This window comes from Panthera onca, chromosome C2 (assembly GCF_046562875.1).
Source record: "Panthera onca isolate mPanOnc1 chromosome C2, mPanOnc1 haplotype 2, whole genome shotgun sequence".
NCBI classification, from domain to species: Eukaryota; Metazoa; Chordata; class Mammalia; order Carnivora; family Felidae; genus Panthera; species Panthera onca.
In genome coordinates, this window is record NC_138347.1 from 131466995 (window position 1) to 131491341 (window position 24347).

The 24347-nt window shown below is 39.4% G+C and overlaps 1 protein-coding gene and 1 long non-coding RNA gene across 9 annotated transcripts in view; one reads left to right on the forward strand and one right to left on the reverse strand.

Annotated features, from left to right (window-relative positions):
* Positions 1-24347, reverse strand: part of NEK11 (NIMA related kinase 11) — a 278066-nt gene that overhangs the window by 47449 nt on the left and 206270 nt on the right. For 6 of the 7 annotated variants that reach the window (XM_078432346.2, XM_078432347.2, XM_081790131.1 and 3 more), the window contains one exon: positions 6770-6866. The exons of the other annotated variant lie outside the window; for it this stretch is intronic. In XM_078432346.2, coding sequence (XP_078288472.1) covers positions 6770-6866 — 97 coding nt within the window. The remainder of the gene's footprint in view (positions 1-6769; positions 6867-24347) is intronic. 7 annotated transcript variants of the gene reach the window in all.
* Positions 5445-22622, forward strand: LOC132676656 (uncharacterized). 2 transcript variants are annotated; one of them, XR_013549859.2, is made up of 5 exons: positions 5445-5715; positions 6747-6973; positions 9130-9342; positions 9849-10054; positions 22466-22622. It is a non-coding gene; the product is annotated as an uncharacterized LOC132676656 (long non-coding RNA). The 2 variants fall into 2 exon arrangements; XR_013549860.2 differs by lacking the exon at positions 9849-10054 and having other exon boundaries at positions 5449-5715; positions 22466-22621.

Here is a 24347-nt window from a genome sequence, read left to right on the forward strand (position 1 = left end):
TGGAACCAGAAAAGACCCTGAATAGCCAAAGAAATCTTGAAAAAGAAAACCAAAGCAGGAGGCATCACAATCCCAGACTTCAAGCTATACTACAAAGCAATAATCATCAAGACAGTATGGTACTGGCACAAGAACAGACACTCAGATTAAGGGAACAGAATAGAGAACCCAGAAATGGACCCACAAACGTATGGCCAACCAATCTTTGACAAAGCAGGAGAGAATATCCAATGAAATAAAGACAGTCTCTTCAGCAAGTGGTGCAACTTGTTACTCAACATGTCTCCAGAGGCAAGGGAAACAAAAGCAAAAATGAACTACTGGAACCTCATCAAAACAAAAAGCTTCTGCACAGTGAAGGAAACAATCAGCGAAACTAAAAGGCAACCGACAGAATGGGAGAAGATATTTGCAAATGACATATCAAATAAAGGGTTAGTATCCAAAATCTACAAATAACTTATTAAACTCAACACCCAAAACACAAAGAATCTAGTGAAGAAATGGGCAAAAGACATGAATAGCCACTTCTCCAAAGAAGACATCCAGATGGCCCACCGACACATGAAAAAATGCTCCATATCACTTATCATCAGGGAAATACAAATCAAAACGACAAGGAGATACCACCTTACACCTGTCACAATGGCTAACATTAACAACTCAGGCAACAACAGATGTTGGCGAGGATGCGGAGAAAGAGGATCTCTTTTGCATTGTTGGTGGGAATGCAAGCTGGTGCAGCCACTGTGGAAAACAGTATAGAGGTTCCTCAAAAAACTAAAAATAGAACTACCCTACGACCCAGCAATTGCACTTCTAGGCATTTATCCAAGGCATACAGGTGTGCTGTTTCGAAGGGACACATGCACCCCCATGTTTATAGCAGCACTATCAACAATAGCCCAAGTATGGAAAGAGTGCAAATGTCCATCGATGGATGAATGGATAAAGAAGATGTGGTATATACATACAATGGTGTATTACTCGGCAATCAAAAAGAATGAAATCTTGCCATTTGCAACTACGTGCATGGAACTGGAGGGTATTATGCTAAGTGAAATTAGTCAGTCAGAGAAAGACAAAAATCATATGACTTCACTCATATGAGGAGTTTAAGAGACAAAGCAGATGAACATAAGGGAATGGAAACAAAAATAATTTAAAAACAGGGAGGGGGAGAAAACAGAAGAGACTCATAAATATGGAGAACAAACTGAGGGTTGTTGGAGGGGTTGTGGGAGGCAGAATCGGGTAAGGAATTTACTGCTGAAATCATTGTTGCACTATATGCTAACTAATTTGGATGCAAATTTAAAAAAAAACAAAAAATAAAATTAAAAAAAAATAAGAAGACACTCAGCCCTGTAGCCTCAACTTCCTTTTTTGTCTTTTCTGGAATGGAACGGGGTTTTGTGACATGGGATATAAGGGCATGGCGGGTTGTTTTGTGGAAGAAGCAATACCTGCCACGGGAGGGAATCCAGGCTGCATTGATCTAGGTTAAAACCTGAGCCAGAAAAACACCTGGTAAATTTGAACTCAGTCAAGCAATAAGGAAGGAAAAGCAAAAAACAAAACAAAACAAAAATCTAGGACTGAAATCATAAGAATGCATCTTTCATTTATTTTGCCAAGACTACTTTCATTTTAATTATTTCAAGCATTTCATAATATGCTAGCAAATGGGATGCTGTGTACTTTGCAAAGTAATGATGTGTTAGATGAAAAATCTGACAATACCACATTATTAAATTTTAAGGGAGAAATAGTTGATTCACTTTTCTTTGAAGATTATCCACTGGGAAATTAACAAAGGCTTCTCCATAATCTCCTCCTAGCAAGGAGAAGTGGAAGTAGGCAGAAGCAGGAAAGTTTAGTGCAAACTCCCTCTGGCTTCCAGTTCCTGGAATTCACTTGTTGCCATGGTAACTCTGTTACAATGTGGCCACTCAGATTTAAGTTAAGCAGGACCTGAAACAATAAGCATTGAAACACATTACCACACAATGCTATGAAGCTTGAAATCAACCACAGGAAAAAGTCTGGAAAACCTCCAAAAGCATGGAGGTTAAAGAACACCCTACTAAAGAATGAATGGGTCAACCAGGCAATTAGAGAAGAAATTTAAAAATATATGGAAACAAACGAAAATGAAAATACAACAATCCAAACGCTTTGGGATGCAGCGAATGCAGTCCTGAGAGGAAAATACATTGCAATCCAGGCCTATCTCAAGAAACAAGAAAAATCCCAAATACAAAATTTAACAGCACACCTAAAGGAAATAGAAGCAGAACTGCAAAGAGACCCCAAACCCAGCAGAAGAGAAATAATAAAGATCAGAGCAGAAATCAACAATATAGCATCTAAAAAAACTGTAGAGCAGATCAATGAAACCAAGACTTGGTTTTTTGAAAAAATAAACAAAATTGATAAACCTCTAGCCAGGCTTCTCAAAAAGAAAGGGGAGATGACCCAAATAGATAAAATCATGAATGAAAATGGAATTATTACAACCAATCCCTCAGAAATACAAGCAATTATCAGGGAATACTATGAAAAATTATATGCCAAAAAACTGGACAACCTGGAAGAAATGGACAAATTCCTAAGCACCCACACTCTTCCAAAACTCAATCAGGAGGAAATAGAAAGCTTGAACAGACCCATAACCAGTGAAGAAATGGAACCAGTTATCAAAAATCTCCCAACAAATAAGAGTCCAGGACCAGATGGCTTCCCTGGGGAATTCTACCAGACGTTTAAAGCAGAGATAATACCTATCCTTCTCAAGCTGTTCCAAAAAATAGAAAGGGAAGGAAAACTTCAAGACTCATTCTGTGAAGCCAGCATTATTTTGATTCCCAAACCAGACAGAGACCCAGCAAAAAAAGAGAACTACAGGCCAACATCCCTGATGAATATGGATGCAGAAATTCTCAACAAGATACTAGCAAATCGAATTCAACAGCATATAAAAAGAATTACTCACCATGATCAAGTGGGATTCATTCCTGGGATGCAGGGCTGGTTCAACATTTGCAAATCAATCAATATGATACATCACATTAATAAAAGAAAAGATAAGAACCATATGATCCTGTCAATCGATGAAGAAAAAGCATTTGACAAAATTCAGCATCGTTTCTTAGTAAAAACCCTCGAGAAAGTCGGGATAGAAGGAACATACTTAAACATCATAAAAGCCATTTATGAAAAGCCCACAGCTAATATCATCCTCAATGGGGAAAAACTGAGAGCTTTCCCCCTGAGATCAGGAACATGACAGGGATGTCCACTCTCACCACTGTTGTTTAACATAGTGTTGGAAGTTCTAGCATCAGCAATCAGACAACAAAAGGAAATCAAAGGCATCAAAATTGGCAAAGATGAAGTCAAGCTTTTGATTTTGCAGATGACATGATATTATACATGGAAAACCCAACAGACTCCACCAAAAGTCTGCTAGAACTGATACATGAATTCAGCAAAGTCGCAGGATACAAAATCAATGTACAGAAATCAGTTGCATTCTTATACACTAATAATGAAGCAACAGGAACACAAAGAAACTGACCCATTCACAATTGCACCAAGAAGCATAAAATACCTAGGAATAAATCTAACCAAAGATGTACAAGATCTGTATGCTGAAAACTATAGAAAGCTTATGAAGGAAATTGAAGAAGATATAAAGAAATGGAAAAACATTCCGTGCTCATGGGTTGCAAGAATAAATATTGTTAAAATGTCAATACTACCCAAAGTTATTTAAACATTCAATGCAATCCCAATCAAAATTGCACCAGCATTCATCTCAAAGCTAGAACAAGCAATCCTAAAATTTATGTGGAACCACAAAACACCCCGAATAGCCAAAGTAATATTGAAGAAGAAGACCAAAGCGGGAGGCATCACAATCCCAGACTCTAGCCTCTACTACAAAGCTGTAGTCATCAAGACAGCACGGTATTGGCACAAAAACAGACACATAGACCAATGGAATAGAATAGAAACCCCAGAAGTATACCCACAAAAGTATGGCCAACTAATCTTTGACAAAGCAGGAAAGAATATCCAATGGAAAAAAGAAAGTCCCTTTAACAAATGGTGCTGGGAGAACTGGACAGCAACATGAAGAAGGTTGAAACTAGACCACTTTCTTACACCATTCACAAAAATAAACTCAAAATGGATCAAGGACCTGAATGTGAGACAGGAAACCATCAAAACCCTAGAGGAGAAAGCAGGAAAAGACCTCTCTGACCTCAGCCGTAGCAATTTCTTACTTGACACATCCCCAACAGCAAGGGAATTAAAAGCAAAAATGAACTCTTAGGACCTCATGAAGATAAAAAACTTCTGCACGGCAAAGGAAACAATAAACAAAACTAAAAGTCAACCAACGGAATGGGAAAAGATATTTGCAAATGACATATAGGACAAAGGGCTAGTATCCAAAATCTATAAAGAGCTCACCAAACTCCACACCCGAAAAACAAATAATCCAGTGAAGAAATGGGCAGAAAACATGAATAGACACTTCTCTAAGGAAGACATCCGGAGGGCTAACAGGCATATGAAAAGATGTTCAACATCGCTCCTCATCAAGGAAATACGAATCAAAACCACACTCAGATATTACCTCATGCCAGTCAGAGTGGCTAAAATGAACAAATCAGGAGACTATAGATGCTGGCGAGGATGTGGAGAAAACGGGAACCCTCTTACACTGTTGGTGGGAATGCAAACTGGTGCAGCCTCTCTGGAAAACAGTGTGGAGGTTCCTCAAAAAAACTAAAAATAGATCTACCCCTTGACCCAGCAATAGCACTGCTAGGAATTTACCCAAGGGATACAGGAGTGCTGATGCATAGGGGCACTTGTACCCCAATGTTTATAGCAGCACTCTCAACAATAGCCAAATGATGGAAAGAGCCTAAATGTCCATCAACTGATGAATGGATAAAGAAATTGTGGTTTATATACACAATGGAATACTACTTGGCAATGAGAAAGAATGAAATATGGCCTTTTGTAGCAACGTGGATGGAACTGGAGAGTGTTATGCTAAGTGAAATAAGTCATACAGAGAAAGACAGATACTATATGTTTTCACTCTTATGTGCATCCTGAGAAACTTAAGAAAAGACCAAGAGGGAGGGGAAGGAAAAAAAAAAGGTTAGAGAGGGAGGGAGCCAACATATAAGAGACGTTTAAAAACTGAGAACAAACTGAGAGCTGCTGGGGGGTGGGAGGGAGGGAAGGGTGGGTGATGAGTATTGAGCATGGCACCTGTTGGGATGAGCACTGGGTGTTGTATGGAAACCAATTTGACAATACATTTCATATTTAAAAAAAAAGAAAAAAAAGGACTTCAAAAAAAAAATAAACTAAATGAAAGTTCATGAAAAAAAAAGAAAATACACTACCAGCTTTAAGTTTGGAAATAATTTTCATCACTTTTTTCTCCTTTGCTTCCTTCCTTCCTCCCTCCCCCTTTCTTTCTTTCCCTCTCTCTCTTTCTCTCTTGCTTAAATAGGCCCAGCATGGAGCCCAAGGCAGGGCTTAAACTTATGACCCTGAGACCAAGGCCTGAGGTACAATCAAGAGTTGGATGCTTAACTGACGGAGCCACCCAGGCGCCCCTCTCCTTTGCTTTCAAACATCAACCTGTATGAGGATGTGTGGTGTTGCAAGAACAATCTAAATGTAAATCGACTGAAAAATAATTTTTGCCTAACTTCCCTAACTGTTCATGAACAGCGCCAATACAGGAAGTAGACTTTAGAAGTTTAGCAGGGGTCTTCAAACGATAGAGCCACAGGCCAAATCAGTGGCCTGTCACCTGCTTTTTGTACATTTTGCGAGCTAAGAATTGTTTTTACATTTTTAAATGGTTGAAAAATATAAAAATATTTTGTGATACTTGAAAATTGTATGAAATTCAAATTTCAGCCTGAAACAATGTTCTATTGAAGCACAGCCACGTTTACTTATTTATATATTGGCTAAGGCTGCTTTTGTGTTACAACAGCAGAGTTGAGTGATTGTGACAGAAATTCTACGGCCCACAGAACCTAAAGTATTTATTACATCACCCCTTATAGAGAGAATTTGTCAACTCCTGATCTACAGACATGAATTGTCCAGGAAAATTTGGACTAGGAGGCTGGGGTTTCTTCTTTGCCCAGAAGCCTGTAACCGGTGCTGTCTTTATTCTTCAGGGCTGCTACAGCCTACCATAGACTGCGTAGCTTATCAACAACAGAGATGCATTGCTCACAGTCCTGGAGGCTGAGAAGCCCAAGACCAAAGCACCTGCATGGGCAGCTTCTGGTGATGGCCCTCTTCCTGGTTCAAAGCCAGCAACTGCTCCCTGTGTCCCAACATGGCACCAGGGGCTAGGGAGCTCTCTGGAACCTCTGTTACAAGGCACCAATCCCATTCATAAGGCCTATGTGCCAGTCATTAAGTGCCATGATGTAAGCACTTCCCAAAGGCTCCACCTACTATTAACATGTCCTCTGGAGGTTAGGATTTCAACATATGAATTTGTGGGAGGGGGGCACACATTCAGACCACAGCAGGAGTTTTTGATGCAGATTCAGGCCTTTCCAAATGAGTTTTTACACCGGCTTCTAGAAGAGCACAGCTGTTATGTCTGTGGTGTCCAAGTGGAATAGCATTACGTGATAGGATCACACTCCTTGTCAATATGGTTTGATGTTCCACTCTCCTAGGGGTCAGGCAACATGCTACTTACTCCCTCATGTGTTTCATCTTGGTCGCGGCCACTGTGCTGTTGAACGTTGTTAGTCCCGGGGACACGTCTGGAGCTGTGCTGGGGATCGTCCTCGCATCTGAAAATCAATGCACAGCCCTTATTGACTCCATCAGCACCCCGGCAACTTCCAGGCAACATTCAAGGGCAATCAGAAAACAGAAGTTAATCCACCTGTGCCACTAGGTAATGCTACATTAATTAGAGGTGAATTCAGTTATGACATGAACATTAAGGAGATTTATTCCTAATGACAGGATTATTTATAGTTTTAATATGCACAAGGAATTCCAGGGCCAAGCCTCTGTCAGAAAGGATTATTTAAATGGGACACTGCTATTTAAAAGACAGGCTTTTATAGGAGAGAACTCAGGGGAAATACACCTATGGAAAAGCAAACATTCTCGAGGAGCCTTTGGCCGTCTCTTTCGGCAAGTGTGGTATGAAATCATACAATATGTATCCTTTTGTATCTGGCTTTTTTCATTTAGCATACTGTTTTCAAGGTTCATCAGCATGTGGCATGTATTAGACCTTCCTTTCTATACCTGAATAATATTCATTGCATGTATATATCACGCTCTGTTTAACCATTCATCTATTGACGGACACTTGGGTTGTTTCTACCTTTTTAGTGTCGTAAGTAATTATGCAATAAACATTGGCCTACAAGAATCTGTTTGAGTACTCATTTTCTATTCTTTTGAGTATATATCCAGGAGTGGAATTGCTGGGTCATATACTAATTCTGTACTTAGCTTATTGAGGAGCCACCAGACTGTTTTCCACAGCAGCTACACCATTTTACATTCCCTCTATTAGTGTATGAGGGCTTTCCACATCTTCAACAACACTGTTATTTTCTGGTTTTTAAATTATAGCCATCCTAGTGGATGTGAAGTGGTATCTCATTGTGGCTTTGATTTGCATTTCCTTAATGAGTTTTCATGTGGCTTTTGGCCATTTATAGATCTTCTTTAAAAAAAAAAAGTCTATTCAAGTACTTTGCCCATTTTTAAATTGAGTTGTTTGTATTTTTGTTGTTGAGTTGTAGTTCTTTACATATTATGGATATTAAACTTTTACTTGATATAGAATTTGCAAATATTCTTTACCCTGTTCTTTGTGCTTCCAAATTTGATCTCAGCATAAGGCATGTATAATATTAAATTTATACTTTTTTGATGCTACTTTGATGCTATTTTTGATACTTAAGTATTTTATTTTGATGCTAATTCATTTTTGAAATGTTCACTGCTAGTGTGTAGAAATACAACTGGTTTTAGTGTATTGATCTTGTATCCTGCAATCTTCTTGTTTATTAGTGTTAACAGTTTTTAGTGGATTTCTTAGGGTTTTCTATGTACAAGAACATGTTATCTTTATTTTTTTTTAATTTTTTTTAACATTTATTTATTTTTGAGACAGAGAGAGAGAGCATGAACAGGGGAGGGTCAGAGGAAGAGGGAGACATAGAATCTGAAACAGGCTCCAGGCTCTGAGCTGTCAGCACAGAGCCCGATGCGGGGCTTGAACCCACAGACCGCGAGATCATGACCTGACCCGAAGTCGGACGCTTAACTGACAGAGCCACCCAGGTGCCCCAGAACATGTTATCTTTAAGTAGAGATAGTTTTACTTCTTTTCTAACCTGGATGCCTTTTTAAGAAAATAATTTATTTATTTTATAATTTACATAAACTTAGCATATAGTGCAACAATGATTTCAGGAGTAGATTCCTTAATGCCCCTTTCCCATTTAGCCCATCCCCCCTCCCACCACCCCTCTAGCAACCCTCTGTTTGTTCTCTGTATTTAAGAGTCTCTTCTGTTTTGTCTCCCTCCTTTTTTTTTTTTTATATTATTTTTGTTTCCCTTCCCTTATGTTCATCTGTTTTGTATCTTAAAGTCCTCAAATGAGTGAAGTCATATGATATTCGTCTTTCTCTGACTAATTTAGCTTAGCATAATACCCTCTAGTTCCATCCACATAGTTGCAAACAGCAAATTTCATTCTTTTTGATTGCCGAGTAATACCCCTAGATTCTATATAAGATATATAATCTTATCTTCTTTATCCATTCATTAACCTGGATGCCTTTTATTTCTTCTCCTTACTTAATTTCCCTGGCTAGAACCTCTAGGACAGTGCTAAATGGAAGTGGTGAAAGAAAACATCTTTGTCATGTTCCTGATCTTAGGGGAAAAACACTCATTTTTATACCAATAAGTATGAATTAGCTATAGTGTGTTCATAGATGCCCTTTATCTGGTTTAGGAAGTTCCTTTCTATTCTTAGTTTGTTGAGTGTTGTTTTTTGTTTTTTTTTTTTTTTAATCAAGAAAGGATAGGGGAGGAACCAAGGTGGCGGAAAAGCATGGAAGCTTTTTGTGTGTCTCGTGTCCATGAAATACAGCCAGACCAACACTAAACCATCCTACACACCTAGAAAACTGATTGCAGGATTAACACAACAATCTGCACAACCTGAATCACAGAATTCAGCAGGTACACGGAACGGAGAGCTGAACTTGCGAAGCAAGAAGCCGCAGAAGGTAGGGAACCCTTTTGCGGGAGGAGAGAAGACGGACACTGGGGAGGGGGGGAGCATACAGGAAAAGCATCCCTCCCCAAAAGCAGCTGGAGAGAAAGTGGAAAATTGGAAACAGTCGCAGGGGCTAAACTAAAAAGGGAGAAAGGAGAAAGGAGAAAGGAGAGGGTTTAAATTCCATTAAGACTGTAAACAAGGGGAGCGCAAAGTCAGCCAACTCTGCAGCTCGATACCTGGTGGTTCTCTGATGGGAAGGGTGAATCCCCAGGAACAGAGTGAAGTCTGGGAGGTTCTCAGGCCACACGGGGAGACGTGATTCCACTGCTGGAAGGACATTTGGTAGAGACTGTTGAAGCCACCCGGTCCCAGAAGACCCCAAAAGGCAGCCACATTGGCTGGTGCTGGGGCAAGGTCTTTGAGGGTGAAGCCTGGGGCCAGATACGTGTTGTGATTTTTCATAATCTCTGAAAAGCTGCTGCTACACTGTCTCGTGAACTTTTTTTTGGGCAGGCTGGCACCTGGCCGCAGTCTTGGGGCACCGGCAACAGCAGGGTCCAGCGGGCATTCCTGGGTGCAGCTGACATTCAGCCCTTGCTCATTCGGCCACTGCTCAGTGAGACCCTCCCGTAGAGGGGCAGAATGGGCCAAAGCCGCCGTCCTTTGGAAGTAAGGGGCTGGGGAAAACAGCCACATCTGAGACAAAACTTGGGAGAGAGGTACTGCCTGGGGCCTGGTCACAGAGAGTGAAAAAGTGGGGAGTGGATGAGAGCTGAAAACAGAGGACGGGTGGGCGACTGCTGATCCGGGAGAACAGACTGGGTAGCTGGGTGGCGCCATTTTCACCGCTCCCACGCATGCGCACCTACCAGCACCACAACAATCCACCCCAGTAGGCTAGCAGCGCCATCTAGTGGAGGGCGGGGCTCGCTGTAACAGCTCAACTGAGCCAACTTCGCTCTTCAAGAACTAAGCTCACCTCCAGCTTAATTTATGGACTATAAAGAGCTACATGGACTGACCTCTAGGGGAAAACTAAGCAATTTCAGTCCTACTTCAATCTGTTAGCAGGTTCATCTATTTAATTTTTTCCTTTTCCTTTCTTTCTCTTTTTCCTTTTTCTCTTTTAAAATTCTTTTCTTTTTCTTGAATACAGAACGAGAAAAAACTCATTTTTATTGTCAATTTATATTAAAAATATCTGTCTTTAATTTTTATTACTATATTTTTTACTTTTGTGTAAGTTTTTTCAAATTCTACTTTACCTCCATCATTTTATTTTAGTCTACTTCAGTGTACTCACCTGTCCAAATTTTCCAACAATTTCCTTTTTTTCTTTCTTTTTCTTTTTTTTCTCATTTTCATTTTTCTTTTTCTTGAATGCAGAAAGAGAAAAACTTCATTTTTGCTTTCAATTTCTTTTAAAAATATTTTTATTTAATTTTTATTACTATATTTTTTGCTTTTATGTAAGTTTTTCAAATTCTATCTTACTCCCATCATTTTATTTTAGTCTGCTACAGTGTATTCACTTTTTCAAATTTTCAAATGATTTTTTTTCTTTTTTTCTGTTTTGTTTCTTTTCTTTTCTCATAAATACAGAAAATGAAAAAATTCATATTTCTTTTTAATTTTTACTAAAAATATTTTTCTTTAATTTTTTTCTACTATATTTTCTATTTTGTGTGTATTTTTTCAAATTCTATTTTACCCACATCATCTCACTTTTGTCTACTTCAGTGTATTCATTTTTTTAAATTCTCAAACGATTTCCTTTTTTTTTTTATCCCGCCCCCCACTTTTTTTCCCTCTAATGTGTCAAACCACTTTCAACACCCAGACCAAAACACACCTAGGATCTAGCATCATCTATTCGATTTCTGTGTGTGTGTGTTTTTAATTTTTAATTTTAATATTTTTTTATTTTAATTTTTTTAAATTTCAATTTTCTACCTCATTAATTCCTTTTCTCCCTTCAAAATGACAACATGAAGGAATTCACCCCAAAAGAAAGAGCATGAAGAAACAACAGCCAGGGATTTAACCAACACAGATACAAGCAAGATGTCTGAACCAGAACTTAGAATCACAGTAATAAGAATACTAGCTGGAGTCGAAAATAGATTAGAATCCCTTTCTGCAGAGATAAAAGAAATAAAAAATAGCCAGAATGAAATTAAAAACGCCATAACTGAGTTGCAATCATGGATGGATGCAGCGGCTGCAAGGATGGATGAGGCAGAACACAGAATCAGCAATATAGAGGACAAACTTATAGAGAATAACGAAGCAGAAAAAAAGAGGGAAATTAAGGCAAACAAGCACGATTTAAGAATTGGAGAAACCAGTGACTCATTCAAAAAGAAGAACATCAGAATCATAGGGGTCCCAGAGGAGGAAGAGAGAGAAATAGGGGTAGTAGGGTTATGTGAGCAAATCATAGCGGAAAACTTTCCTAACCTGGGGAAAGACACAGACATCAAAATCCAGGAAGCACAGAGGACCCCCATTAAATTCAACAAAAACCGACCATCAACAAGGTATATCATAGTCAAATTCACAAAACTCAGGCAAGAAGAGAATCATGAAAGCAGCAAGGGAAAAAAAGTCGCTAACCTACAAGGCAAGACAGATCAGGTTTGCAGCAGACCTATCCACAGAAACTTGGCAGGCCAGAAAGGAGTGGCAGGATATATTCAGTGTGCTGAATTGGAAAAATATGCAGCCAAGAATTCTTTATCCAGAAAGGCTGTCATTCAAAACTGAATGAGAAATTAAAACTTTCCCAGACAAACAAAAATTAAAGGAGTTTGTGACCACTAAACCAGCCCTGCAAGAAATTTTAAAAGGGACTCTCTGAGGGGAGAAAAGATATATATATATATATACCAAATATATATATATATATATATATATATATATATATATATATATATACCAAATATATATATATATAAATATATATATACATACCAAAAGCAACAAAGATTAGAAAGGACCGGAGAACACCACCAGAAACTCCAACTCTACAAGAATCATAATGGTAATAAATTCCTATCTTTCAGCACTCACTCTAACCGTCAATGGACTCAATGCTCCAATCAAAAGACATAGGGTAACAGAATGGATAAGAAAACAAGACCCATCTAGATGCTGTTTACAAGAGACCCACTTCAGACCTAAAGGCACCTTCAGAGTGAAAATAAGGGGATGGAGAACCATCTATCATGCTAATGGTCAACAAAAGAAAGCTGGAGTAGCCATACTTATATCAGACAATCTAGACTTTAAAATAAAGACTGTATCAAAAGATGCAAAAGGGCATTATATCATAATCAAGGGGTCTATCCACCAAGAAGACCTAACAATTGTAAACATTTAGGTGCCAAATGTGCGAGCACCCAAATATATAAATCAATTAATCACAAACATAAAGAAGCTCATCGATAGTAATACCATAATAGTAGGAGACTTCAACACCCCACTCACAGCAACGGACAGATCATCTAATCAAAAAATCCACAAGGAAACAATGGCTTGGAATGACACACTGGACCAGATGGACTTGACAGATATATTCAGAACATTTCACCCTGAAGCAGCAGAATATACATTCTTCTCCAGTGCACATGGAACATTCTTCAGAACTGACCATATACTGGGACACAAATCAGCCCTCAGTAAGTACAAAAAGATCGAGATCATACCGTGCATATTTTCAGACCACAATGCTATGAAACTCGAAATCAATCACAAGAAAAAATTTGTAAAGGTAACAAATACTTGGAGACTGAAAAACATCCTACTAAAGAATGAATGGGCTAACCAAACAGTTAAAGAGGAAATTAAAAGTATATGGAAGTCAATGAAAATGATAGCACCACAACCCAAAACCTCTGAGATGCAGCAAAGGCAGTCTTAAGAGGAAAGTATATAGCAATCCAGGCCTTCCTAAAGAGGGAAGAAATATCTCAGATACATAACCTAACCTTAAGCTGTAAGGAGCTGGAAAAATAACAGCAAATAAAATCCAAAACCAGCAGAAGACAGGCAATAATAAAGATTAGAGCAGAAATTAATGCTATCGAAACAAACAAACAAACAAAAAAAACAATAGAACAGATCAATGAAACCAGAAGCTGGTTCTTTGAAAGAATTAACAAAATTGACAAACCACTAGCCAGTTTGATCACGAAGAAAAAGGAAAGGACCCAAATAAATAAAACCAAGAATGAAAGAGGAGAGATCACAACCAACACGGCCGAAATAAAAACAATATTAAGAGAATATTATGAGCAATTATATTCCAATAATATGGGCAATCTGGAAGAAATGGACAAATTCCTAGAAACATATAGACTACCAAAACTAAAACAGGAAGAACAGACCCATAACCAGTAAGGAAACTGAATTAGTAATCAAAAATCTGCCAAAAAAAACAAGAGTCCAGGGCCAGATGGCTTTCCAGGGGAATTCTACCAAACATTTAAGGAAGAGTTAACACGTATTCTCTTGAAAGTGTTTCAAAAAATAGAAATGGAAGGAAAACTTCCAAACTCTTTCTATGAAGCCAGCATTACCTTGATCCAAAACCAGACAGAGACCCCACTAAAAAGGAGAACTATAGACCAATCTCCCTGATGAACATGGATGCAAAAAATCCTCAACAAGATAATAGCCAACCGGATCCAAAAATACATTAAAAAATTATTCACCATGACCAAGTGGGATTTATTCCTGGGATGCAAGGATGGTTCAATATCCGCAAAACAATTAACATGATTCATCACATCAATAAAAGAAAGGACGAGAACCATAGGATCCTCTCAATAGATGCAGAGAAAGCATTTGATGAAATACAGCATCTTTCTTGATAAAAACCCTCAAGAAAGAAGGGATAGAAGGAGCATATCTCGAGATCATAAAAGCCATATATGAACGACCCAATGCTAATATCATCCTCAGTGGGGAAAAACTGAGAGCTATCCCCCCAAGGTCAGAAACAAGGCAGGGATGTCCACTCTTGCCACTGTTATTCAACATAGTATTGGAAGTCTTAACCACTGCAATCAGATAACACAAAGAAATAAAAGGCATCCAAATCAGCCAGGAGGAGGTCAAACTTTCACTCTTCACGGATGACATGATACTCAATATGGAAAACCCAAAAGATTCCACCAAAATACTGCTAGAACTGATTCATGAATTCCGCAAAGTTGTAGGATATAAAATCAACGTACAGAAATCGGTTGCATTCCTATACACCACCAATGAAGTGACAGAAAGAGAAATCAAGAAATTGATCCCATTTACAGTTGCATTGAAACCATAAAATACCTAGGAATAAATCTAGCCAAAGAGGTGAAAAATCTATACAATGAAAAGTATAGAAAGCTTATGAAAGAAATTGAAGAAGACACAAAGAAATGGAAAAAGATTCCATGCTCCTGGATAGGTAGAACAAATAATGTTAAAATGTCGATACTACCCAAGCAATCTACATATTCAATGCAATCCCTATCCAATAACACCAGCATTCTTCACAAGGCTAGAACAAATAACCCTAAAATTTGTATGGAACCAGAAAAGACCTCGAATAGCCAAAGCGATCTTGAAAAAGAAAACCAAAGCAGGAGGCATCACAATCCCAGACTTCAAGCTATACTACAAAGCTGTAATCATCAAGACAGTATGGTACTGGCACAAGAACAGACACTCAGATCAATGGAACAGAATAGAGAACCCAGAAATGGACCCACAAATGTAGGGCCAACTAATCTTTGACAAAGCAGGAAAGAATATCCAATAGAATAAAGACAGTCTCTTCAGCAAGTGGTGCCTGGGAAAACTGGACAGCAACATGCAGAACAATGAACCTGGACCCCTTTCTTACACCGTACACAAAAATAAACTCAAAATGGATGAAAGACCTAAATGTAAGACAGGAAGCCATCAATATCCTTGAGGAGAAAGCAGGAAAAAACCTCTTTGATCTTGGCTGCAGCAACTTCTTACTCAACACATCTCCGGAGGCAAGGGAAACAAAAGCAACATGCAGAACAATGAACCTGGACCCCTTTCTTACACCGTACACAAAAATAAACTCAAAATGGATGAAAGACCTAAATGTAAGACAGGAAGCCATCAATATCCTTGAGGAGAAAGCAGGAAAAAACCTCTTTGATCTTGGCTGCAGCAACTTCTTACTCAACACATCTCCGGAGGCAAGGGAAACAAAAGCAACATGCAGAACAATGAACCTGGACCCCTTTCTTACACCGTACACAAAAATAAACTCAAAATGGATGAAAGACCTAAATGTAAGACAGGAAGCCATCAATATCCTTGAGGAGAAAGCAGGAAAAAACCTCTTTGATCTTGGCTGCAGCAACTTCTTACTCAACACATCTCCAGAGGCAAGGGAAACAAAAGCAAAAATGAACTACTGGAACCTCATCAAAACAAAAAGCTTGTGCGCAGCGAAGGAAACAATCAGCAAAACTAAAAGGCAACCGACAGAATGGGAGAAGATATTTGCAAATGACATCTCAGATAAAGGGTTAGTATCCAAAATCCACAGAAAACTTATAAAACGCAATACCCAAAACACAAGGAATCCAGTGAAGAAATGGGCAAAAGACATGAATAGCCACTTCTCCAAAGAAGACATCCAGATGGCCAACTGACACATGAAAAAATGCTCCACATCACTCATCATCAGGGAAATAAAAATCAAAACAACGAGATACTACCTCACATCTGTCAGAATGACTAACATTAACAACTCAGGCAACAACAGATTTTGGCGAGGATGCAGAGAAAGAGGATCTCTTTTGCATTGTTGGTGGGAATGCAAGCTGGTGCAGCCACTCTGGAAAACAGTATGGAGGTTCCCCCCAAAATTAAAAATAGAACTACCCTCTAACCCAGCAATTTCACTAATAGGATAAATATCCAAGGGATATAGGTATGCTGTTTCGAAAGGACACTTGCACCCCCATGTTTATAGCAGTGCCACTGACAGTAGCCAAATTATGGAAAGAGACCAAATGTCCATCCATGGATGAATGGATAAAGAAGATGTGGTATGTATATACAATGGAGTATTACTCGGCAATCAAAAAGAATGAAATCTTGCCATTTGCAACTACGTGCATGGAACTGGAGGGTATTATGCTAAGTGAAATTAGTCAGAGAAAGACAAATATCATATGACTTCACTCATATGAGGGCTTTAAGAGACAAAACAGATGAACACAAGGGAAGGGAAACAAAAATAATGTAAAAACAGGGAGGGGGAGAAAACAGAAGAGACTCATAAATATGGAGAAACAACTGAGGGTTACTGGAGGGATTGTGGGAGGGGGAATGGGCTAAATGGGTAAGAGGCATTAAGGAATCTACTCCTGAAATCTTTGCTTCACTATATGCTAATTTGTTTTTTTTTCTTTTTCCTTTTTATTTATTTATTTATTTTTCAATATATGAAGTTTATTGTCAAAGTGGTTTCCATACAACACCAAATGCTCATCCCAAGAGGTGCCCTCCTCAATACCCATCACCCACCCTCTCCTCCCTCCCACCCCCCATCAACCCTCAGTTTGTTCTCAGTTTTTAAGAGTCTCTTATGCTTTGGCTCTCTCCCTCTCTAACCTCTTTTTTTTTTCCTTCCCCTCCCCCATGGGTTTCTGTTAAGTTTCTCAGGATCCACATAAGAGTGAAACCATATGGTATCTGTCTTTCTCTGTATGGCTTATTTCACTTAGCATAACACTCTCCAGTTCCATCCATGTTGCTACAAAGGGCCATATTTCATTCTTTCTCACTGCCACATAGTACTCCATTGTGTATATAAACCACAATTTCTTTATCCATTCATCAGTTGATGGACATTTAGGCTCTTTCCATCATTTGGCTATTGTTGAGAGTGCTGCTATAAACATTGGGGTACAAGTGCCCCTATGCATCGGTACTCCTGTATCCCTTGAGTAAATTCCTGGCAGTGCTATTGCTGGGTCATAGGGTAGGTCTATTTTTAATTTTTTGAGGAACGTCCACACTGTTTTCGAGTGGCTGAACCAATTTGCATTCCCACCAACAGTGCAAGAGGGTTCCCGTTTCTCCACATCCTCGCCAGCATCTATAGTCTCCTGATTTGTTCATTTTGGCCACTCTGACTGGCGTGAGGTGATATCTGAGTGTGGTTTTGATTTGTATTTCCCTGATGAGGAGTGACGTTGAGCATCTTTTCATGTGCCTGTTGGCCATCTGGATGTCTTCTTTAGAGAAGTGTTTATTCATGTTTTCTGCCCATTTCTTCACTGGATTATTTGTTTTTCGGGTGTGGAGTTGGTGAGCTCTTTATAGATTTTGGATACTTATGCTAACTAATTTGGATGCATATTCTAAAATAAAAAATAAAATTAAAAAAATAATAGTAATAAAAAAAGAAAGGATATTGGATTTTGTCAAATGCTTTATCTGCATCTATTAAGATGATCATATAATTTTTCCCTTTATTCTATTAATATGGTATATTTCATTTATTGACCCTCTGATATTAAATGACCCTTGCATTCTCAGGCAAATCCTACTTGATCATGTGTAATCCTTTGTTTTTTTTAATGTTTTTTAAATGAATTTATGTTAGTAGTGTTTTGTTGATGATTTTTGCATATCTATTCATGATGGATATTGGTTCATCATTTTATTTGTTTGTTCTTGTGATGTCTTAGTCTGGTTTTGGTATCAAAGAATGGCCTCACAGAATGAAGTCGGAAGCGTTCTTCAAATTCCATTTTTTTGGAAGAGTTTGTGAAGAACTGGTATTAATTCTTCTTCAAATGTTTGGCAGAATTCACCAGTGAAAGCTTCTGGGCCTGGGCTTTTCTCTACTGGAAGTTTTTAGTTTACTAATTTGATCAACTTCTTTTAGGTCTGTCCAGATTTCTTGTTCTTCACTCAGTTTTGGGAATTTGTAACTTTCTAGAAATTTGCCCATGTAATCTAAGTTCTCTGATTTGCTGCCATACTGTTGTTCACAGTATACTCTTCTCATCTTTTTCATTTTTTTAAGGTTGGTTAGTAGTTATGTCTCCCCTCTCATTCCAGATTCATGAATTTGAGAGTCCTTTCTTATTTTCCTGGACATTATAGCTAAAAAATTATTAATTTTGTTGATCTTTTCAAGAATATTTGGTCTTATTGATGTTCTGTATTGTTTTTCTATTTTATTTCATTCATTTGCTATTTATTTCATTTATTTCCACTCTTGTCTTCATTATTTCTTCCCTTTCTGCTTGCTTTGGGTTTAATTCACTCCTCATCTTCTAGTTTCTTAAGGTAGGGATTATATTTTTGATGCTCAAAGTTAGGAGTTAAAGTAATGTAAATAGTAGCCATGGTCCTTAACCCAGAAAGAGCTTAATCTATTTCAAAAGACAGGGTATCTGTCTAGATACTCACCAGGAGTACTACTTTGTATGTATACATAAGACACTTGGTAGGGAGACTACCAAGAGGTGTAATGAAGATCTGTGCAAAAAGCACCAGCCTTCAAGTTAGAGGATCATAGTTATTGTTCTAGCTCTACTCTCACCAGCTATGTGGCCCTCAGGTCACCTCTCAGAGCCTCGTCTTCCTCATTTTATATTTAAGTGGCTTCATTAGACTGACTGCCTTCTCTCAATGCAAACCTTCTATGACCTGGTATGAGACATCTTCCCGGACCTCCAGGGGGGTGGAATTTCCCTGGGAAGACAACACTAATACTGACAACAACAACAAAAAGCAATCGAAAGGACCAAATGTTAAGAGGCAAATGTCTGAGACGAAACATAAAACGCTGCAGACGTTATAAAAAGCATCAGGCAAATCATCCTGAAGTCTTTCCACACCTGTGAAATATAGGATGATGAGGATTATAACACTTGATACTACCCCATGGGCTGTTTTGACACTGAGATGAACACAAGATGATATGAAGAGTCGTTAAGCAACTAGAAGCTGTGCTTCTTAAGACTGCGGAGCACAGCTCATAATAGTAATATTGTCGGGATTCCTCCTACTTCTGTGGTCTCTTACCAGCAGAGCTATTTTCTCTAAAGGAGTGACAGCTTCATGATTCTGCCATTTCACCAGCAGAGAGAGATTCTTCCCTCATTTCTTCCAAAATTTCCCTTTACTCATTTACTTTACTCATTTATTCCCCCAGCTCAGTTCCTACACAAATGACCTTGATGGTAAAAGAGAAACCTGCGTTTTCCCTCCGTGCTAAACATCCTGCTGTGGGGGTAAAAATGAGCTGATGCAGGGATTGCAGGGGTGGATATTTTGGCAAACAAGATCCCACTTAAGGACACTGCTTACTCAGGAATCCTTGCAGACGCTGCCCTTGGTGCACGGTATGTTCAGGATGCTTCTCTCCTCATCTCCTTTGACCCTCCCCTTTCTCGCAACTGCCCAAGGAATACTCCAGAAATGTTACTTGACAGACACCCCTCTTGGCCCAAATTATTGCAAAGCCATGTCCTCGTGGCCCATATTGTTCCTTCTCCTCTTTAGAATGGCACGTGATGGAAGATTTGCCTAGGGGATGGCAAATTTTTTTCTGTAAAGAGTCAAGTAATAAATATTTTAGACTTGCAAGACAATCTCCGTTGCAACTACTCAACTCTGCCACTGTTGCATGAAAACAGCCATAGAAAAGAGGCAAAATATATGAGCATGGCTGTGTTCCAGTAAAACTTTATTTACAAAAACAGGTATTGAGCCAGATTTGGCCTGTGGGCTGTAGTTTATTGACTCCTGGCCTACGTGTTGGAGAAGCTTCATGATCCTGAGCTGGAAGTGACCACAGACCTCTTCATGCCAAACTATCTTATCTTATGGATGGGGAAACTGAGGCCAAGAGAGGCTGTGTGGCTTGCTCAAGGTCACAGAGCTATAAGGAAAGAGGCAGGGTCAGGACTGGAACTGTGGTTTCCTGACTGCCAAATGTATATTCTTTCTAATCCCCCACAGAAGTGCCACATCCAGATAAGAATTTTCATGAGCTGATTTTTAAAAATCAGTAAATTATCAGAAAAAAAATCTCTCCTCCAAAAATGGAAGTTTGGTGAGAACATTGCATCTGCCTTCTCCTCTCTCCACCGCTCCAGATGATGGGAGCCGTGAACCAGTAGGGAGTGTGAAAGCTGTCCCACTCTTCTGAGAGGCTTGGCTGGCCTTCATCTTCATGAAGATTTTCTCCTTGAGATGTTCTTGTGATACACTGGACCTCATGATGTCAATAAAATTGCCTAAGAATCTGCAAAGCAGGCTGTTCTCTGTCTTCGCTATGTTATCTCAGCGCCTCAGGGATAGCAATGTACCACCCAAGTTTCTTTCAAGGAAGGAATTGTTCCCCAGTTGCTAGAAGCCTCCAGCTGTGGTCCCTTCACGACCTGCCTTAGCCACAGAAACCTGCCTTGCCCAAGATCATGTCCCTCCCCAGACTTCAAACGGCATTACAAAGCTGTAATTATCAAGACAGTATAGTACTGGCACAAAAACAGACACTCAGATCAATGTAACAGAATAGAGAACCCAAAAATGGACCCACAAGTGTATGGCCAACTCATCTTTGACAGAGCAGAAAAGAATATTCAATGGAATAAAGACAGTCTCTTCAGCAAGTGGTGCTGGGAAAACTGGACAGCAACATGCAGAACAATGAACCTGGACCCCTTTCTTACACCATACACAAAAATAAACTCAAAATGGATGAAAGACCTAAATGTAAGACAGGAAGCCGTCACAATCCTTGAGGAGAAAGCAGGAAAAAACCTCTTTGATTTTGGCTGCAGCAACTTCTTACTCAACACATCTCCGGAGGCAAGGGAAACAAAAGCAAAAATGAACTACTAAGACCTCATCAAAACAAAAAGCTTGTGCACAGCGAAGGAAACAATCAGCAAAACTAAAAGGCAACTGACAGAATGGGAGAAGATATTTGCAAACAACATATCAGATAAAGGGTTAGTATCCAAAATCGATAAAGAACTTATCAAACTCAACACCCAAAAAACAAAGAATCCAGTGAATAAATGGGCAAAAGACATGAATAGCCACTTCTCCAAAGAAGACATCCAGATGGCCAACTGACACATGAAAAAATGCTCCACATCACTCATCATCAGGGAAATACAAATCAAAACCACAATGAGATACCACCTCACATCTGTCAGAATGGGTAACATTAACAACTCAGGCAACAACAGATGTTGGTGAGGATGCGGAGAAAGAGGATCTCTTTTGCATTGCTGATGGGAATGCAAGCTGGTGCAGCCACTCTGGAAAACAGTACGGAGGTTCCTCAAAAAATTAAACATAGAACTACCCTCCAATCCAGCAATTGCACTAGTACGTATTTATCCAAGGGACACAGGTGTGCTGTTTCCAAAGGGCACATGCACCCCAATGTTTATGGCAGCGCCACTGACAGTAGCCAAATTATGGAAAGAGCCCAAATGTCCATCCATGGATGAATGGATAAAGAAGATGTGGTATATATATATACAATGGAGTATTACTTGGCAATCAAAAAGAATGAAATCTTGCCATTTGCAACTACATGGATGGAACTGGAGGGTATTATGCTAAGTGAAATTAGTCAGTCAGAGAAAGACAAAAACCATATGACTTCACTCATATGAGGACTTTAAGACACAGAACAGATGAACATAAGGGAAGGGAAGCAAATATATAAAAACAAGGAGGGGGACAAAACAGAAGAGACTCTTAAATATAGAGAACAAACAGAGGGTTACTGGAGGGGTGGTGGGAGGGGAGATGGGCTAATTGGGTAAGGGGCATTAAGGAATCTACTCCTGAAATCATTGTTGCACTGTATGCTAACTAATTTGGACGTAAACTAAAAAAACAAATAAAATAAAATGGTAAAAACAAAAAATATCATGTCCCTCCCATGTGGCCCACATTTAATGACTGACCATGGTATAGGTTTGGCCCATGCACACAATTCCTATAAGTCCAGAACTCCCCATGGAGCTGGGGAAGGATCATCAGGCCTGCATCAATGCACTGTCCTTCCTCTAACTGACACTGCTTCCTTCCCCTCCTGTCCACAGGGCTCTCTTGGGGGCACTCCCAGATAAAGGTCCTGCCCGCTCAACTTTACGTCAGAGGCTGCTTCCTGAAGAACCCAGGCCATGACACATGGGTACCTGGTTGGGAGGATGTGGGGGCATGAAGGTGGTTCTCTCATTGACTTCAACAAGTTGAGTAATAAATAAGAATGATAATAAATATACAAATGGAACCCTATACTACCCCCCCCCCCAACACTTTTGCGATTCTTTCAGAGTACTATTCTGTAGGCACAGGGCAGAAACCGCCAACCAAGGAAGTTGTTGCCAACGGTGCAGCAACAGCTGTGTCTGAGACAAACCCCATGAGGAGACTGGCGAAGAAAGCAGTCAGGGGGAAAGAAGAAGGTCCAGGAAGGAACAATCTCCGGAGGCTTCCAGTAGGAAGGGAGCCAGGGTACATTCAGTTGAGCACTGTGAGCTGCCTTAGTACCCTAAGTCTTAGTACCCTAAGACTCTGTGATGTTTGCCTAAGTTATAAAACTTCTGTGACTCAGTTCCCTCACCTGTGCAAAAAACCTGTACAAAAAGCACTAGTAAAGCTCAAATGCAGCGATTATATAGAAAGGTGCTCTGTTGTTGGTAAAGGCCCAAGGTGGATTTACACCACCTCCCTCTTCCCCATGGCCCCCACCATAGTGCTTTGCACAGGGCAACTTCCCAATAAGTAAATAGCACCCCACTCTCTCCACCAAAATTAAATTAGTCAGAAAAGGTGGGTCAGCTTGAGAAAGAAAACTTGCTACCCATAGGGGAGATAATAAATACCAGAAGATAGGAAATAAGCTTTCTATTTTTACTACATGGTTATTTCACACAACAAATATTCAGCTGAACTGTGTGGAAGACTACAAACAATAGGCGTTTGAGGTTTGCAAATGCTTGTTTCCTTTCAACCTTTCAAATGTATCAGAAGAGGCCTCTAAGAATAGCACCTATTAGTATAACACAAAAGTTGGGGCGGTGGGAGGGGGGGAAGGGTGTCTGGTTTTTAAATAAACAGTTAAATGTGGATATAGGTTAAGAACTTTGTGGAACCCAGACTCTAACTTCTTCAGCTGCCCTTACTCTGTCGAGCCAGAAGCCAGTATTTATGGAGTTTAATTATTCTAAGGGGCCAATGCAGAAAATCCTGGCTTTAGAAACAAAACCTGCTTTTCTTGTGATGGCAAGACTGACTAAAGTACTTAAGGTGAATGTGTCAGTGCCTCTTTTAGTAGAAACCGATCACATAAGTCATCCATGCTCAACGCAGACAAGTTAGAGAACACAGAAGGGAAAAGCTGCTTAATAGAACCATTACTAACACTTTGGTGTTTCCAAATGCACATAAACACACACACACACGCGCGCACACACACACACACACACACACACACACGTGTATGTGTGTGAGTGCGTGTACGGTGAACTACAGTTTTGTATACTTTATAACACCTTTCATGCAAGTGAATACGTAACTACATCATCGCTTTTAATAAACTGTGAAGAACTTTTTTCTAGAAGATGTACTATCTCCCATTGCTAGGCATTTATTTTGATTCCAATTTAATTGGAATTCATTAATTAAATTAATTTCACTATTGTAAGAAACACTGCCATGAAAACCCTTGTATATTTATTTATACCACTCTCGTCAGTGGGATCATAAATATATTAAAAATTGAATGTGGGGTACGTGGGTGGCTCAGTTGGTTGAGTGTCCAACTTCGGCTCAGGTCATGATCTCGGGGTTAGTGGGTTTAAGCCCCACATTGGGCTCTCTGCTGTCAGCATGGAGTCTGCTTTGGATCCCCTTTCCCCCTACCACTGCTGTCCCTCCCCCACTCACACACACACACACACTCTCTCTCTCTCTCAAAAA